Source organism: Ammospiza caudacuta, chromosome 25, assembly GCF_027887145.1.
Source record: "Ammospiza caudacuta isolate bAmmCau1 chromosome 25, bAmmCau1.pri, whole genome shotgun sequence".
Taxonomy (NCBI): domain Eukaryota; kingdom Metazoa; phylum Chordata; class Aves; order Passeriformes; family Passerellidae; genus Ammospiza; species Ammospiza caudacuta.
Genome location: NC_080617.1, coordinates 6,681,178 through 6,695,286, shown reverse-complemented (window position 1 = coordinate 6,695,286; position 14,109 = coordinate 6,681,178). Strand labels below are relative to the sequence as shown.

Below are 14,109 nucleotides of genomic sequence, written 5' to 3'. Positions count from 1 at the left end.
GAGGGGCTGCTGGGGTATGGGGGGTCCTCAGGAGCTTTGGGGTCCCCGAAAGGGGTTGGGACATTGACCGGGAAGGAACGGGACGCTGTCTCGGTAATGGCTGGGACACGTTGCCAGGCTGGCAAGGAGGAGGAGGAAGAAGAGGAGGAGGAGGAGAAGCCGCGGGCGCCGCTTCCTGCCCGGCTGCGCTACCAAAGATGGTCACGGCTCGGGGATGGGGCTCGGAGCCGGCGGCGGAGCTCTGCTGACACCCAGCGGGGCTCTGTGACACCGGTGGGGCTCTGCAGGTCCCGGGGATGATCTGGTGACACCGGTGGGGCTCTGCTGTCCTACGGGAACCAGCGCTTGGCTCAGCTCGAGGTGTTTGGAACCAGCCCTGGGCAACCCCTGCTGCTCCGGGATCCTTCCAGCCCAGGGAAATCCATCCTCACCCCTGGGGTGTTTCACAAACCCTGCTACCAGATAAAGCCCAGGCTTTTTGCCCTTTCCCTGCAGCTAAGGAGGGGGATTATTCCTTTATTCCTCACCTCCCGCAAGGAGAGACTTTCACACTCCCACTTTTCCCCTGCAGGGTGAATAGCCTCAGCTGTCACCTCTGGAATTGTCCCTGCCGTCGTTCCTCCTGCCCTTCGCTTTCTGCTTTTCTCGGCTCGTTCTCCCACGCCCGCTGTGCCCCCTGCCCCGTCTCCATCACCACCAGACAAATCAGGAATAATAAGAAAATAACTCGTGTTTTTCAGCATCCTAAAAGTCGCTGTAGGGAGAAGCAGCCAGGTGTGCCTTGGCAGAGCAGGGAGAATCCAGGTGGGCAGCACCCGTGGGGAGAGAAAGGAGAAATCCCAGAGAACAGGGAGAGAAATAAAAAATAACCCGAGAATGGGGAAGGGGAGAGCGGGGCTGCTCCGCCCAGGTCATCCTCAGTGGTTCCTGGAGGAATTAAAAAGTTATATAAGGAATAAAAAAGCTCCTGGAATGGCTGGGGCATGGAGGAGCGCTGTGTGTCAGTGACCTGCTCCATCCCTGCTGCTCATCTCCCTTTTCTCCAAGCTCCCTGGGAATATTTACTTCATTTTTCATATTTGTTTCGTGTTTCAGCCCTGTTTTGTCTAAAACATCTCAGCCTCCCTCACACAGCAGCTTTTGGGTTTTTGCAGCCACAGCAAAGCGAAAAGCCAAAGGTTTTTGTGTCCCTCGTGGTGGGATGAGTGAGCACTGCAGCCCAGCTTCATTCCTGGGAAAATGGATTTATTTATTTTTATTTTTTTCCAGCAGGAAACCACGTCACTACCTGATCATTTCTGCCCACGTGCAGCACCCCTGGGGCTGCTAACAAACTTGGGAGCAGTGGTTTTTGCAAAATATTAACCAAAGCCCACCAAAACCACGTCAGCCCGTGTTTGCAGATGGTGAGAGTGACCTCAGGCTGGTGGCACAGCCAGGGTGACCCCTGGGGACAGCTGTGACACCATCCTGGGTTAACTCTGCTGAGCTCAGCCCTGCTCCAGCATTCCTGCTGCCTCTTCCCAGGCTGAGCTGATCCCCAGCTGGATCTGTCCCCTGATCCAGCCTCCCTGGGGACCCTGAGGTGACATCCCTGCCTGTGGGAACCTGTGCTTGGTGTTTGGAACCAGCCCTGGGTGATTCCTGCTGCTCCAGGATCCTTCCAAGCCCAGGGAAATCCATCCTCACCCCTGGGGTGTTCCACAAACCCTGCTGCCAGATAAACCCCAGGGTTTTTACCCCTTTCCTGCAGGTAAGGAGGGGGTTTATTCCTTTATTCCTCACCTCCCGCAAGGAGAGACTCTTCACTTTTACCCTGCAGGGTGAATAAATTGCCACCTCTGGAATTGTCCCTGCAGTCACTCTGAGCCACTGAGTCCTGCCCCTTGGAGTTCTGCAGGTTCACGTGCTGCTTTTTTGTTTGATTTTGTCCCCTTTGCACTCATCTGGTCCCCAGAGCAGACCAGAACCCTCTGCTCCCCTCCTGCACGGCTCCCCCACATTCAGGGCTGGCCCAGGAGGGCGTGGGACCCTTCAGGTGGGATTCAGGGCTCATTTCCAGCCCAGCCCTAGAAATGCACCCTGCCTTTTCCACCTCCTGCCCCTCACCTTAGGATGTGGCAGCTCTGCCATCAGGGAGATGCTTCCCAGCACCTGGCTGCATTTTCTCCATGCCCAAGCTGTGTGTGGATTAAGCTGTAGGTACAGGCAACACCTCCCTGCGTGGTTTTTTCCACTCATTTCTTCTCCCTGCTTGGAGTGAAGCCCTCTGTGAGCAGGCTGGAGCACAATCCCCGCTCCCAGGCTGGAGCCCTGCCCAGGGCTCGAGGGTTATCAGCTCTCAGGGTCACTTTCCCCCCAGACATCTCATTTTCTTCAAAGCCTCAGACAGGGCAGGCATGCTTAGTGAGGAATAGCCCACAGCTCAAGCTCCTCTGGGTGGTTTTAGTCTCTTGGGCTGGCTGAAAAAACCCAGAGACTCCTCCTTGTGAACTCCACAGAGCCAAAAAAACAAGGAAAACAAGGAGGCAAAGAATAAAGTGTCCCTTATTTCTGTCTTTGAGTAAAAACAAAGGCTCTCAGCAGTGTTTGAAAGCCCTGGAGCAGCAGCACTGCCCACACCCCTCAGAGGCAGCCAGGTCATGGCCAGGGCTGGGACAACTCCTGGCCAGGAGCAGAGCAGGGTCAGAACATTCCCAACAACCCCGAGCTCTGGTGGCTGCAGCCTTCCTCCTCCTCCTCCTGCAGAGGATGCTCCTGCCACCCCCCTGCCCCAGCACAGGGGCTGCAGAGGGAACTGGCTTTGTCCTGCCCCAGAAATTCCCCGGCCATGGGGCCCTGCTGAGCACAAAACCAGCTCCCATCCCTCATCCCCATCCCACCCTCTGCCTTTTTTCTGGGAGCATTCCCAGCTGGTCCCTCCGGCTATTTTTAACCACCCCCCATCCTCATTCCTGTCCTTTGTACCCAAACGTGGAACAGAGGATGAGCCACATCCTTCCCCCCAGACCCCTCACTCTCAGCTCAGCCCTCACCTTCTCAGTGTGACCAATGTGCCCCACAAAAGGAAGCAGCCCTGGCCCCTTGGGGAATTCACCCCATCCATGGAGGTGGCTGCTCGCAGCCCCTTTTCTCCAGCTCCTGGAGGCACTGGGCAGGGCAGGGCTCTCCCCCTTTGTGCCGTGGGAGCAGGGAATGTGAGAGGGGGGTATAAATATGCAGGGAGATCAGTGCTCCCCAGCGCCCTGCCCGTGTTGAGTGTCACCCACAGCCCACATTCCCTTTTCTCTCCGCTCCTCAGCTGCCTCTCCTGTTTCCAGCCTGCAGTTCACCATCCCTGCTGGCAGCACTTTGATTTCATTCCTCCCTCCGCCCCCCTCTTGAAAAGGAGCAAATAATGGAGCCTTTGTTGGGCGCAAGGAGCTGCACGGGGGCAAGGGGCTGAGCGCAGCCTCCTGCCTGGATTATGGCATTCCTGCACCAGGGCTCAGCAAAAGTCAATCCCGCACCCCGTGGTGGCTGAAGGGACCGTGGGCTTGCTGACAGCCGTGAAAAATCCCGGCTGAGTGAAAAAAAAAAGGAATTCTTCACACTCGCCGCCGACTTCCCCCACTTTTATGTAAATTAATATTAACAGGTCCTCGGGTTTGGGCTCTGTACAGATATATACAAACAGGAAGCAGCTTCATATTTACATCATTAAGTTAATTAGGCTGTGTAAAAAAAGCACAGGTCCCACATTAGTGCCCTCTGTAGAGACAGCAGAGGTGAGCTCAGTCCTGGGCACAGTGTAATGTACACTAACAGTCACCCCCAGGCACGGCTGATCCTGGCAAAACCATCCCAGGCTGGGCTTCCCTGCCCTCCAGAGCCCAGCAGGGAGAGTGCTTCGCCCTGGGGAGGCACCACCATGTGTGTAATGTACACTACCAGCGCTCTGTGGGCCCCGTGCAAGGCACAGGACGGGCACAGATCCCGAATTCTGGGCAGTGGATGCTCCCCCAGCACCTGCAGGGCCCCGTGCAAGGCACAGATCCTGAGTTCTGGGCAGTGGATGCTCCTCCAGCACCCTGTGCAAGGCACAGGACGGGCACAGATTCCGAGTTGGAGGCAGTGGATGCTCCTCCAGCACCTCCAGGGTCCCATGCCAGGCACAGATCCCGAGTTCTGGGCAGTGCATGCTCCTCCAGCACCTCCAGGGCCCCGTGCAAGGCACAGATCCCGAGTTCTGGGCAGTGGATGCTCCCCCAGCACCTCCAGGGTCCCATGCCAGGCACAGATCCCGAGTTCTGGGCAGTGGATGCTCCTCCAGCACCTGCAGGGCCCCGTGCAAGGCACAGATCCCAAGTTCTGGGCAGTGGATGCTCCCCCAGCACCTCCAGCACCCTGTGCAAGGCACAGGACAGGCACAGATCCCGAGTTGGAGGCAGTGCATGCTCCTCATGGCTCCTCCAGCCTGGGGGGACGAGCCCAGGGTGAGCAGCCAGCCCCAGCCCGGGTCACACGATGCTGGCCAGTTCTGTGTTGTCCGACTCGGAGCTGCTGTTGCTCTCCTCCCTGGGGGAAAGAGTTGGGAATGAGGCGTGGATTAACCCACAGGAGCCAGGGCTGCACCCCAGCAGTGCCTGCCTTGGGGAACAGCGGCTTCCAGAGGGATGTCAGCACCTCATGGGGTGTGCACCCCAACACAGGCAGCCGGGGCAGGTCCCTGCTGATCTCCCACACTTCACACCACCCCTCTGGGAGCTGGGATTGGGAAAACAAGTCAGCCCTTCCCTCACGCCACCGCCCACGGGGCCTGGAGGATTCCTGGACAAGCCCCAGTGTGTCCCAACCCGTCTGCTCCTGCCCCCACGGGCTGTGCTTGCTGCCTGGTGCTCACCTTAAATCCTGCAGGGCTTTCTTGTTCTTGCTCCTCTTCTCCTCGTCGATGGGGTAGAGCTTGAAGAGCAGCAGGCTGAGCAGGATCAGCCCCACGGGCACGGCAGACACCAACATCTTCAGGGTGAAGTGCACCTGGCCAGGCTGGGAGCAGCCCCTGGTCTGGTACCCTGCAAAGCTGTGGGCAGAAAAGCACTTTCAGACAAAGAAATGGGGTTTGCAGGGGTTCCCTGGAGAACCAGGGAGAGTTTTGGGGTGACAGCAGGGTTTGGAGCCCATCAATCCCCTCCCAGAGGTTGGGAAGTGCCTCCCTCCCTGTCCCCCAGGCAGAACTCACTCCAGGCTGAGCGTGGAGATGCCCAGGGACACCCCAGCTGTGAACTTGGTGAAGAAGACGTAGAAGGAGAAGAAGATGGCCTCGTGGCCGTGGGAGCTGGGGTGCTGCAGCTTGAAGTCATCGATGACATCAGGCAGCATGGACCTGTGCAGAGACAGGGACAGTGACCACCAGGGTTGGCACAGCAAAGCCACCTGTCACAGACATCTTTTATCCTTTCCTTAGGATTTTCCCTCCTGAGAAGCTGAGAAGCCTCAGGAACAAAATGCAAACAATGATTATCTGCTGCTGTGGAATGCAACAGGTGCATCTGGGATTGGGCTCATGTGGTTGTTTCTAATTAATGGCCAATCACAGCCCAGCTGGCTCGGACAGAGAGCCAAGCCACAAATCTTTGTTATCATTCTTTCCTATTCTATTCTTAGCCAGCCTTCTGATGAAATCCTTTCTTCTATTCTTTTAGTATAGCTTTAATGTAATATACATCATAAAATAATAAATCAGCCTTCTGAAACACGGAGTCAGATCCTCATCTCTTCCCTCATCCTGGGACCCCTGTGAGCACCATCACAGCCACCCCCTCTCTGCTGAGAGCATTTCCCTCAGGAGCCCCACATGGGACTGAAAACATGACCAAAAACCTTCTGGGGGTTTTTAGGGCTCTGGAAGCCCTTCAGACTCACCAGGGCAGGAGGAAGGCAGCTGCCACGCTGATGCCAGCAGCGACGGCCACCAGGTAGGTGACAAAGAGGTTACTGTCCAGAAGAACCACGAGGATGAGGAAGGGGATGGCAGACTGCAGGGGGACAGAGAACAGGTTGGCATCCCCAGAACCCCCTGGTTTTCCCCCCTCCCACATATCCCAGCCCTCCAGGGAGGCAGAGGGGCAGGATCCCTCCCTGAGCCCAGCACAGCACAGAGCACAGCAGGAGGATGTCACCATATTTTATGAAAAATCCCTTTGCTAGGATCTTTTTTCCTGAGGGGAAACTTCATCTTCTCCATGTTTTGCTACTTTGGAATGTGATTTGGAGAACTGTTTACCCAGCGTGTGAATTGTTTTAATTTAATGTCCAATCACAGCCAGCTTTGTTGGACTCTCTGAGTCTGTCACAGGTTTTTATTATCATTCCTGTCCAGCCTTCTGATGTCTCCTTTCTCTTTCTTTAGTATAGGTTTTAGTATATAATATTTTTTAATAAATATTTCTTATTATATTTATAAGATATATAATAAATAATATAACATAAATAATATATCATAATATAACATATATTATATAATATAACAATAATATAAAAATAATATAACATAAATAATAATTGTATTTATATAATAAATTATCATGTTGTTTATCATGCTGTTTATCATAATATGCTAAATATTATATTATAATGTTTATTATTATATATTAACAAATATTAAATATAATAAATCAGCCTTCTGAGAGCATGGAGTCAAATTCTCATCTCTCACCTCATCCTGGGGACCCTCACAGCACCACCACAGGAGGACAGGCACCAAATTGGCATTAGCAGCAGGGGCAACTCTTTTGGGGGAACTCTGCTGATCCCACATGGTAAAGACCATCCCCACCTGCACCCCACGCTGAGGGGACACTCACTGAGATGCCCACGTAGACAGCACTCTTCTTCCCAAATCGGGTCAGGAACCACTGCCAGAAGGGGATGGTCAGGGTGGCCGAGAGCTGTGGGGACAGAGGGGTCACGGAGGTGGCTCTTGGCTGCTGGAAAGGCCCTTCCCAGCTGCTCCCACCCCAATTCCAGCACCTGGGATTGCCACACACTCCCAGGTGGGGCTGGCACAATGCCACACGTGGAGTGTGGGGCCACGTCCTCCTCCCCCAGAGCAGAGCCCTGGCACCACTCCTGCCCCAACAGGGGAGGATCTGACTCAGTCCTGGGGCTGAGAGGGGACCTGTGTCACACACAGCTTTTATGGAAAATCCTTTCCTTGGGATTTTTCCTCCTGAGAATCTGAGAGGCCTCAGGAACAAGATGTAAACAATGATTATCTGCTGCTGTGGAATGCAACAGGTGCATCTGGGATTGGTCTCATGTGGTTGCTTCTAATTAATGGCCAATCACAGTCAGCTGGCTAGGAGTCTGTCTTTTGTTCTCATTCATTTTCTATTCTTAGGCAGGCTTCCGATGAAATCCTTTCTTCTATTCTTTTAGTATAGTTTTAATATTTAATAATAAATATTTAATAAAATATAATAAATAAATTATACATATTATATAATAAAAATAAATATGTATTAGATATACATTAATAAGATATAAACAATATAATGATAAATACATGATAAATAATATAATAGACATATTTGATATAATATTGATATTTAAAAATATATTATTAAAATATATATTATATAATTATAATATATAATTATAATATATAATACTTAATATATTATCTAATAATATGAATAAATATATAAAATATATAAATAATAAATATATAAATAATAAAGTGAATATTCATTTAATATAATAAATATATATTAAATAGATCTTATTATATAATATAAATTTAATAATATATATATATATCATAAAATAATAAGTCAAGCCTTCTGAAACATGGAGTCAGAGCCTCCTCTCTTCCCTCATCCAAAGACCCCCGTGAACACCATCACAGACCTGATCTTGTCACAGCATGGCCAGGAGCCAGGCCCTGTTGGCACCATGGCACCTTGGGCCTTCCCACCCATGAGGAGAGGCTGGCAAGTGCTTCCAGGAATGAGGAAAGCTGCAAAGAGCTCTCAGGGAGCTGCTCTGCTCCTGGCAGCCAACACTGAGATCCTTTGCTCAGAGCAGGGAGGGGAGGGACACAAGCGGCAGGGTTTGCACAAAAGGCCCCCAAGGCTCCTGGTGTCCCCCATCTGTGGCCTTGCTCACACACGAACAAAGGCCCTGTTGTTCCTGCCAACCCACCCAGCCCTTGCAGGACGTTTGGCAGCTTCTCCTCCCTGCCCTTGTGCCAGGGGATCGCTGTCCCTGTCCCTCAGGCCATGCCAGCCCCCAGGGAGCCCCCCATGGGCTGCAGGTACCCACCATGATGGCCAGCAGAATGTTCTGGAACTCGTTGCGGAAGCCCAGGGTGTAGGTGCAGAAGAGGGCAAAGTTTCCCTCCAGCAGCTGTGGGAAAGGCACAGGCAGGACAGTCACACCCCCAGCACAGACAGGGGTCAGGGGGGACACGTCTGTCCTCACACAGCCACACTCCCAGCCCAGACAGGGAAGAAAGCGGCCATTGAGCCATCGACCGAGGGCACGAGGCCACATCCTCTTCCTCCTGCCCGGGGCAGCTCCGGCTCACCCACCATGTGCTCCCAGCCCCTGGGATGGTCCCCACAGCCACCCCCAGTGCTGCTCCCTGTCCCCTGTCCCCAGCTCACCATGAAGGCCAGCGAGGTGAAGAGGAAGCCGGCGATGAGTTTGATGTAGGGCCTGTGGTTCATCACCAGCTTCAGCCCCTGGAAGAAGGAGACAGGCTCGTCCGACTGCAGCTCACAGGACTCTGGGGAGCAGAGATCAGCCCAGCGTTAGAGCCCCCCAAAAACAGCACCCAGGGTGCCCCATCCTGCTGCTCAGCACCCTCCAGAACCCCTGTCCACACACAGCCCCACAGAGCAGCTGATTCCCCCAGGATAAGCAGGGAGAGGGAAGGACACAAGTTTGGATATCACATCTCCCCGGGATGCCCTGGTTGGCACTGGCAACCTTGGCCAGCCAAAAATGGCTGAGATAAAGGTTATCTAACAGACCCCAGAGGAGCTCTGGCCTCCTGCAGCACCTCCCCAGACCCAGAGCTCAGCTCCTCCTGCCCCTCTCCTCGGGGAGAGCCACGAATGAGGGGCCAAAAGCTCAGCCAGGTTCCTGGAGAGGAGGAACAGCAGCACTTCCACAAATCCTGAGCATTCCAAGCCCTATCCAGCCTCACCTCTCCTCTCCCTTACGCCCAGCACCAGGATGAAGGCACAGAGGACATAGAGCCCCCCGATGACCCCAGCAGCAATCATGTAGGCATTTTTCTGTGCAAGAGAGGGAGCAGCAGTCAGGGAAGGGGCTCAGCCAGGGGAAAGGGGCTCAGCCCTGCCCCAAGGGGATCCCACACCAGGGCACCCCCAGCTTACAGTGTCTGTGAGCCCCCCGGTGTCGTGGGTCATGTTCAGCTCCTCCATGGCCACCGAGGAGTTGGTCAAGCTGAAGAAGAAGGGGCTCCCCACGCAGGGAGTGTCCACCTTGCCAACGATCTGGCCCTGGATGGCAGTGCCCAGCACGGTGCCCAGCACCTCCACGGTCATTCCTGCAGGGAGAGGCCAGCGCTGAGCACAGCAGAGCATCCCCAGCTGGGATTCACTGCCCTTCAAGGGGAAAAATGGGCTCCAAATCCCTGAGGGATGAAGGGAGAAGGGAAGGGGGAAAAAGGGAAGGAAGGAGGGGGAAAGAAGGGGAAAAGAAAAAGAAGAAAGGAAAGGGGAAAAGGAAAAAGAAGAAAGGAAAGGGGAAAAGGAAAAAGAAGAAAGGAAAGGGGAAAAGGAAAAAGAGAGCTCTCACGGTAGGCAGTGGCTGAGTCCCGCTCACTCTGCTCCCTGCTGATGAACATGGTGAGGGCTGAGTAAGGCACGTGGAAGCACTGCAATGGCACAAGGAGAACTGGCTCAGGGAGGATGTGACAGCACAGGGGACCTGGGGCAGGGTGGTTTCTGCCCCTCTGTGCAGCTCAGGGGCTGGCACCTCTGTGCCAGGTGTGAGCAGAGCCTGACTCACCGTCACGAGGGTCTGGAAGGCACAGTAGAAGACAAGGTACCACATCACTTGACCTGTGGAGATGTCTGGCACGTACCAGATGAGGAAGTAGGAGATGATGGCGAAAGGGGTGGAGAACATGATCCTATGAGAGAACAAAGTGTCAGCCTGAGCAGCCCAGCTCTCCCCACACATCCCATGGACTCCAGGCAGCCGATCTGGGGGCTCGTGAGCTGCCCCAGGGCTGATCCAAACCAGCCTCAAGTCTCACAGGGTCACAAGAGCTGACTCAGAGTTCCAGGGAAGAGCTTTCCTTGCACTAACAGAGGAGTCTCCTTCCACAGAAGAGATTGATCTGCTCTTGCCTTGGGCTTCCACCCCCAGCCCGACCTCTCCCCCAGGCAGCACTGCTGTGTTCAGCAGGATGTAATCACCCCCCTGATCCTGGCAAGGGCTGGGGAGCAGCTGGGGAACAGCTCAGCCCTGCTCTCCTGCAGCCAAAAACCTCTCACCAGCTTGGCTTTGCTGCCAAGGCCCCCCAGGCCCTGCTCCTGGGGTCAGCCCTGCTCTGCTGGCAGCAGTGGGGCAAACCAGCAGCAGGCTGGCTCCTTCCTCCACCTCTGCCCAGCCTGCAGAGCTGCAGGAGCAGGGACAAGGGATGCAAAACACAACAGAGGATCAGAGGGGACTGCTCAAGTGCTGGGCCCTGGCAGCAATTCCTGCAGGATCTGCCAGCAAGGGCTTCTGCTCTTTTCATCCCGTGGCTCTCATAACCCCTGTCCTGCTGCAGGACGGCCAGGGCACAGCTGTGCCCTGCTCCAGGGACACCACAGGCACCCAGGGCCCCCCATCCCTCAGGGGAGGAGGGGAGCAGGAAGGAGGGAAGCCAGCCAGGTGCTGAGGTTAGACCCACATCTGTTTAGAAGATGGATTTTGCTGGGAGATTTGTGAGCACCCTGCGCTCCACAAACCCCAGGACAGAGCTTGTGAGGTCCTGGAGCAAGTCCAGCAGACCTGGACATGGGACAGAGCCACTCATGGCCCTTCCCTGCCAGGGTACAGCGAGATCTTTCCAAGACCTTTCCGCCTGGGCTGACGTACAGGACACAAAGCTTAAAGTGAAAGTCGGGGAGGGAGCGGGGAGAGCGAGAAACAGAAACTCCACGGATGGAGAGCAGCGACAGAGGCTGCACAGGACCCAGCACATGCACATTTTTCCACACCCACGTCACTCCTGCAGGGGAAGGAGGGGGGAGGAAAGCGCCAGCAGCTCCAGCCCCTCCTGCTGCCGCTTATCTGCCCTCCCATACGTGGAGCAGAGGGAAACGCAGCACCAAAAGCTGAATGAAAGCACCAGGAGAGAAGCGAGCAGCGTCACGCCGGCCATCCCATGAGCGTCAGATGCGCCAATTCCCCCCAGCACGGGGCAGCTGAGCCCCAGCCAGGGCTGACCACAGCTCCTGGCAGGCTGTGCAGTGACTGAGAGTAACCCCTGACCCAGGGCGAGGTGATTAAGGAGCTCGGAGGCGGCTGTGACGTGCCCCGGCGCTCATTGGCCCCGCTGCATGGTGTGTTCCTTTGTGCCGCTCGCACGCCCCTTCCCAGCCGGGCCTGAGCTGCTGGAAAGCGGCTGGAAAAGGTCAAGGCCAGGGGTTCCTCACTCACAGACACCTCAAGGAAACGGCTCAGGCAGCGGCAAGCCCGCTGTGGTCACGGAAATGCGGATCCCAGCCCAGAGCTGGGCATGGGGTGACATCCACGAGGCTGGGGGGAAAGGAGGAAGCAGACGGCGTGGATGAGCTGGTGGATGGAAATGCGCCAAAAAACGTGTTTCAAAGAGAAGAGGGCTGAAAGGAAGAGAGGTGGTGGCCCTCAGGGAAGGTGTCCTCTCCCTTCCAAGGAATGGAACAGCCACAAGCTTTGTGCCGGAGCCAGCTGGGCTTGGTGCCACAGATCGGGGTCGCCTCGCAGGTGTTGAGGGCTGGGGCCAGGCCTTGAGACCACCCCAGTGCCTGCAGCTCCTGCCTTTGCACGCAGGGAAACTGAGGCAGCCACACCAGCCTGGGGCCGGCAGAGCCAGAAAAACCTGGGTTTAAGAGGTTTAAAATCAGCTCGGCTCCATCCAAACAGGGCTCAGCGGGCAGCCCTTGAGCCATGCACAATAGCAGCGAGCCGTGGGGCCCAGCGCTAGCAGAAAGAGCTCTGGCTAATTTTAACGAAGCAGGAGCCGCTCGGAGGAATGCGGCCGCTTCAGTCCCACCCCCTGCCTGGAGATTAGGGCGAGCGGAGCCGTCCCCTGGCTGCCCCGCACGCCCAGCCTGCCCCGCGCTAATCTCCGGACCCCAGACCCCGCAGCAGGCAGGCTGAAGCTATTTCAGGCCACGTGTGTGCAGCCTGCCTCCAACAACTGCCTGCCGCTACTGCTGCTGCTGCTGCCAGAGCTATTCCAGGAAAGCCGGGAAGCAGAGGGTATAATTCTGCGGGGGACAGCACTGCGTCCCCGCAGCTCCACTCACTCCCCCCGTGCCCACCCTCGCTGTGTTTCAGCCATCCCACGGGCACACGGGGTTATTTTAGCCACGCTGTCCCCTGCTCAGGCATTAAAGCTCCACATCCCGTGCAGGAACAGGTGTCCAGGGATGTCCTGAGCCACGTGAGGGCTCACAAAGCCCATCGCCGCTCCCAAGGGCACAGGGAGCACCCGGTGCAGACACCCAGACCCAGCACAGCTGTTTCCCTGCTCTCGTGACTGTCAGCCACCAGCACAGACCTGTCACACACACCCCCAACCCTCCTCCCCGTGGTGCCACCTGCTCTGTCTGCCACCACGGCACCACAGGAACAAAGTCCACCACGCTGGAGTTTGCAGGTGCAGTGACATTTAGGTCAGCCAGGCCCGGCAAGAGCAACAGGCGCCAACTCGAGGCCACCTGGCTGTCGGTGGCACCCGGGGCTTTTTGGAGCTCCTGGCACCACACCTGGGCGAGCCAGGGCGTCAGCACAACCTGCCCTGCACTGCCACATGCCAGGAGATACCCGAAGCTGACTGGAAGGGCTGTGACACAGCAGGCAGGGAATGCAGGGCGCTGCCAGCAGCTCTTACCAGGGCATCAGGCGGCCGAAGCGGGTCCAGGGAGTTTTGCTGATGAAGAACCCCACCATGGGGTCCGTGATGGCATCCCACACTCGCCCCACAAAGAGGATGATGGAGGCATAGAAAGCGTCCACCTGCAGGAGGAGGAACTTGGGTCAGGAAATGCAAACTCTCGGTGCTCCCAGCTGCCCTTCCTGAGCCCCTCAGGACCATGCCAGCCCTACCCACTGAGACCCCACAACCACTTGGGAGCAGTCCCTCGGTCTCTCCCCTTCCTTCAGAGGGATTTGAGGCTCCCAGAACCCCCGACTGGAATTCCCACATCTCAGCGCCGAGTCCCCAAACCCAGCACAAAAGGGCTCTCCCACACTTTCCTTCCCTCTGTGTTTCACACCAACCCGGCCCGCCGTAGGACGGGCCCCGTGCCCCCCAAAAATGCCACCACGACCCCGCTTTGACCCGCACGGCAACAACAACACCGGGGGAAACCCGCAGCGCCCGGGGGTCGGGGCAGCTCCATCCCGGGGGCAAAGCGGCACCGGGGGTCGGGGCAGCTCCATCCCGGGGGCAAAGCGGCACTGGGAGCTCCGGACCCGCAGCCCCGGGGGTCGGGGCACTGCCAAGCCCCCGCAGCTCCATCCCCGGGGGCAAAGCGGTACCGGGGGCTCCAGGACCCGCAGCTCCGGTGCCAATCCCGCCCTCCAGCCCGGCCGTACCTGCGCCACGTCCAGCAGGTAGATCTGGAGGAAGAAGCCGAGCGCGCAGCCCGTGATCTGGTACGGAGCCCCCCCGACGGCGTAGCACAGCTTGCTGCACACCGACAGCCGCTCCCGGCTCTCCTGCCAACGGGATGGGTGTTAGCTCCCCCCGGCAGCGCCCCCCGCCCCGAACCGGCCCCGAACCGGCCCGGACCCCCCCCGGCGTGCCCCGGGGCTCACCCTGCGGCGGTGCTGGCGGAGCGCGGGCGGCAGGAGCCCCCCGGCCCCGGGCCGCTCCGCGCCGCCGCCCCCGGCCAT

At 56.6% G+C, this 14,109-nt stretch overlaps 1 protein-coding gene across 1 annotated transcript; it reads right to left on the bottom strand.

The window, feature by feature from the left end:
- Positions 1 to 3,645: 3,645 nt before the first annotated feature.
- Positions 3,646 to 14,109, bottom strand: MFSD2A (MFSD2 lysolipid transporter A, lysophospholipid). Its single transcript, XM_058819714.1, has 14 exons — positions 14,032 to 14,109; positions 13,810 to 13,932; positions 13,103 to 13,227; positions 10,021 to 10,144; positions 9,808 to 9,886; positions 9,384 to 9,556; positions 9,191 to 9,281; positions 8,646 to 8,767; positions 8,302 to 8,385; positions 6,843 to 6,926; positions 5,902 to 6,014; positions 5,219 to 5,362; positions 4,883 to 5,059; positions 3,646 to 4,557 (listed from the first exon to the last, which is right to left on the bottom strand). Exons 1-14 carry the CDS (start codon positions 14,107 to 14,109, stop codon positions 4,500 to 4,502), a joined length of 1,575 nt encoding a protein of 524 aa, XP_058675697.1. The 3' UTR covers positions 3,646 to 4,499.

Excerpts from the sequence above, each read along its gene's own strand:
- MFSD2A (XM_058819714.1), bottom strand. The coding sequence starts at position 14,109 with ATGGCCGGGGGCGGCGGCGCGGAGCGGCCCGGGGCCGGGGGGCTCCTG. Across the intron at positions 9,557-9,807 it reads GGACTCAGCCACTGCCTACC|GAATGACCGTGGAGGTGCTG; the intron begins GTGAGAGCTCTC and ends CTCTCCCTGCAG. Across the intron at positions 9,282-9,383 it reads CCGGGGGGCTCACAGACACT|AAAAATGCCTACATGATTGC; the intron begins GTAAGCTGGGGG and ends TCTCTTGCACAG.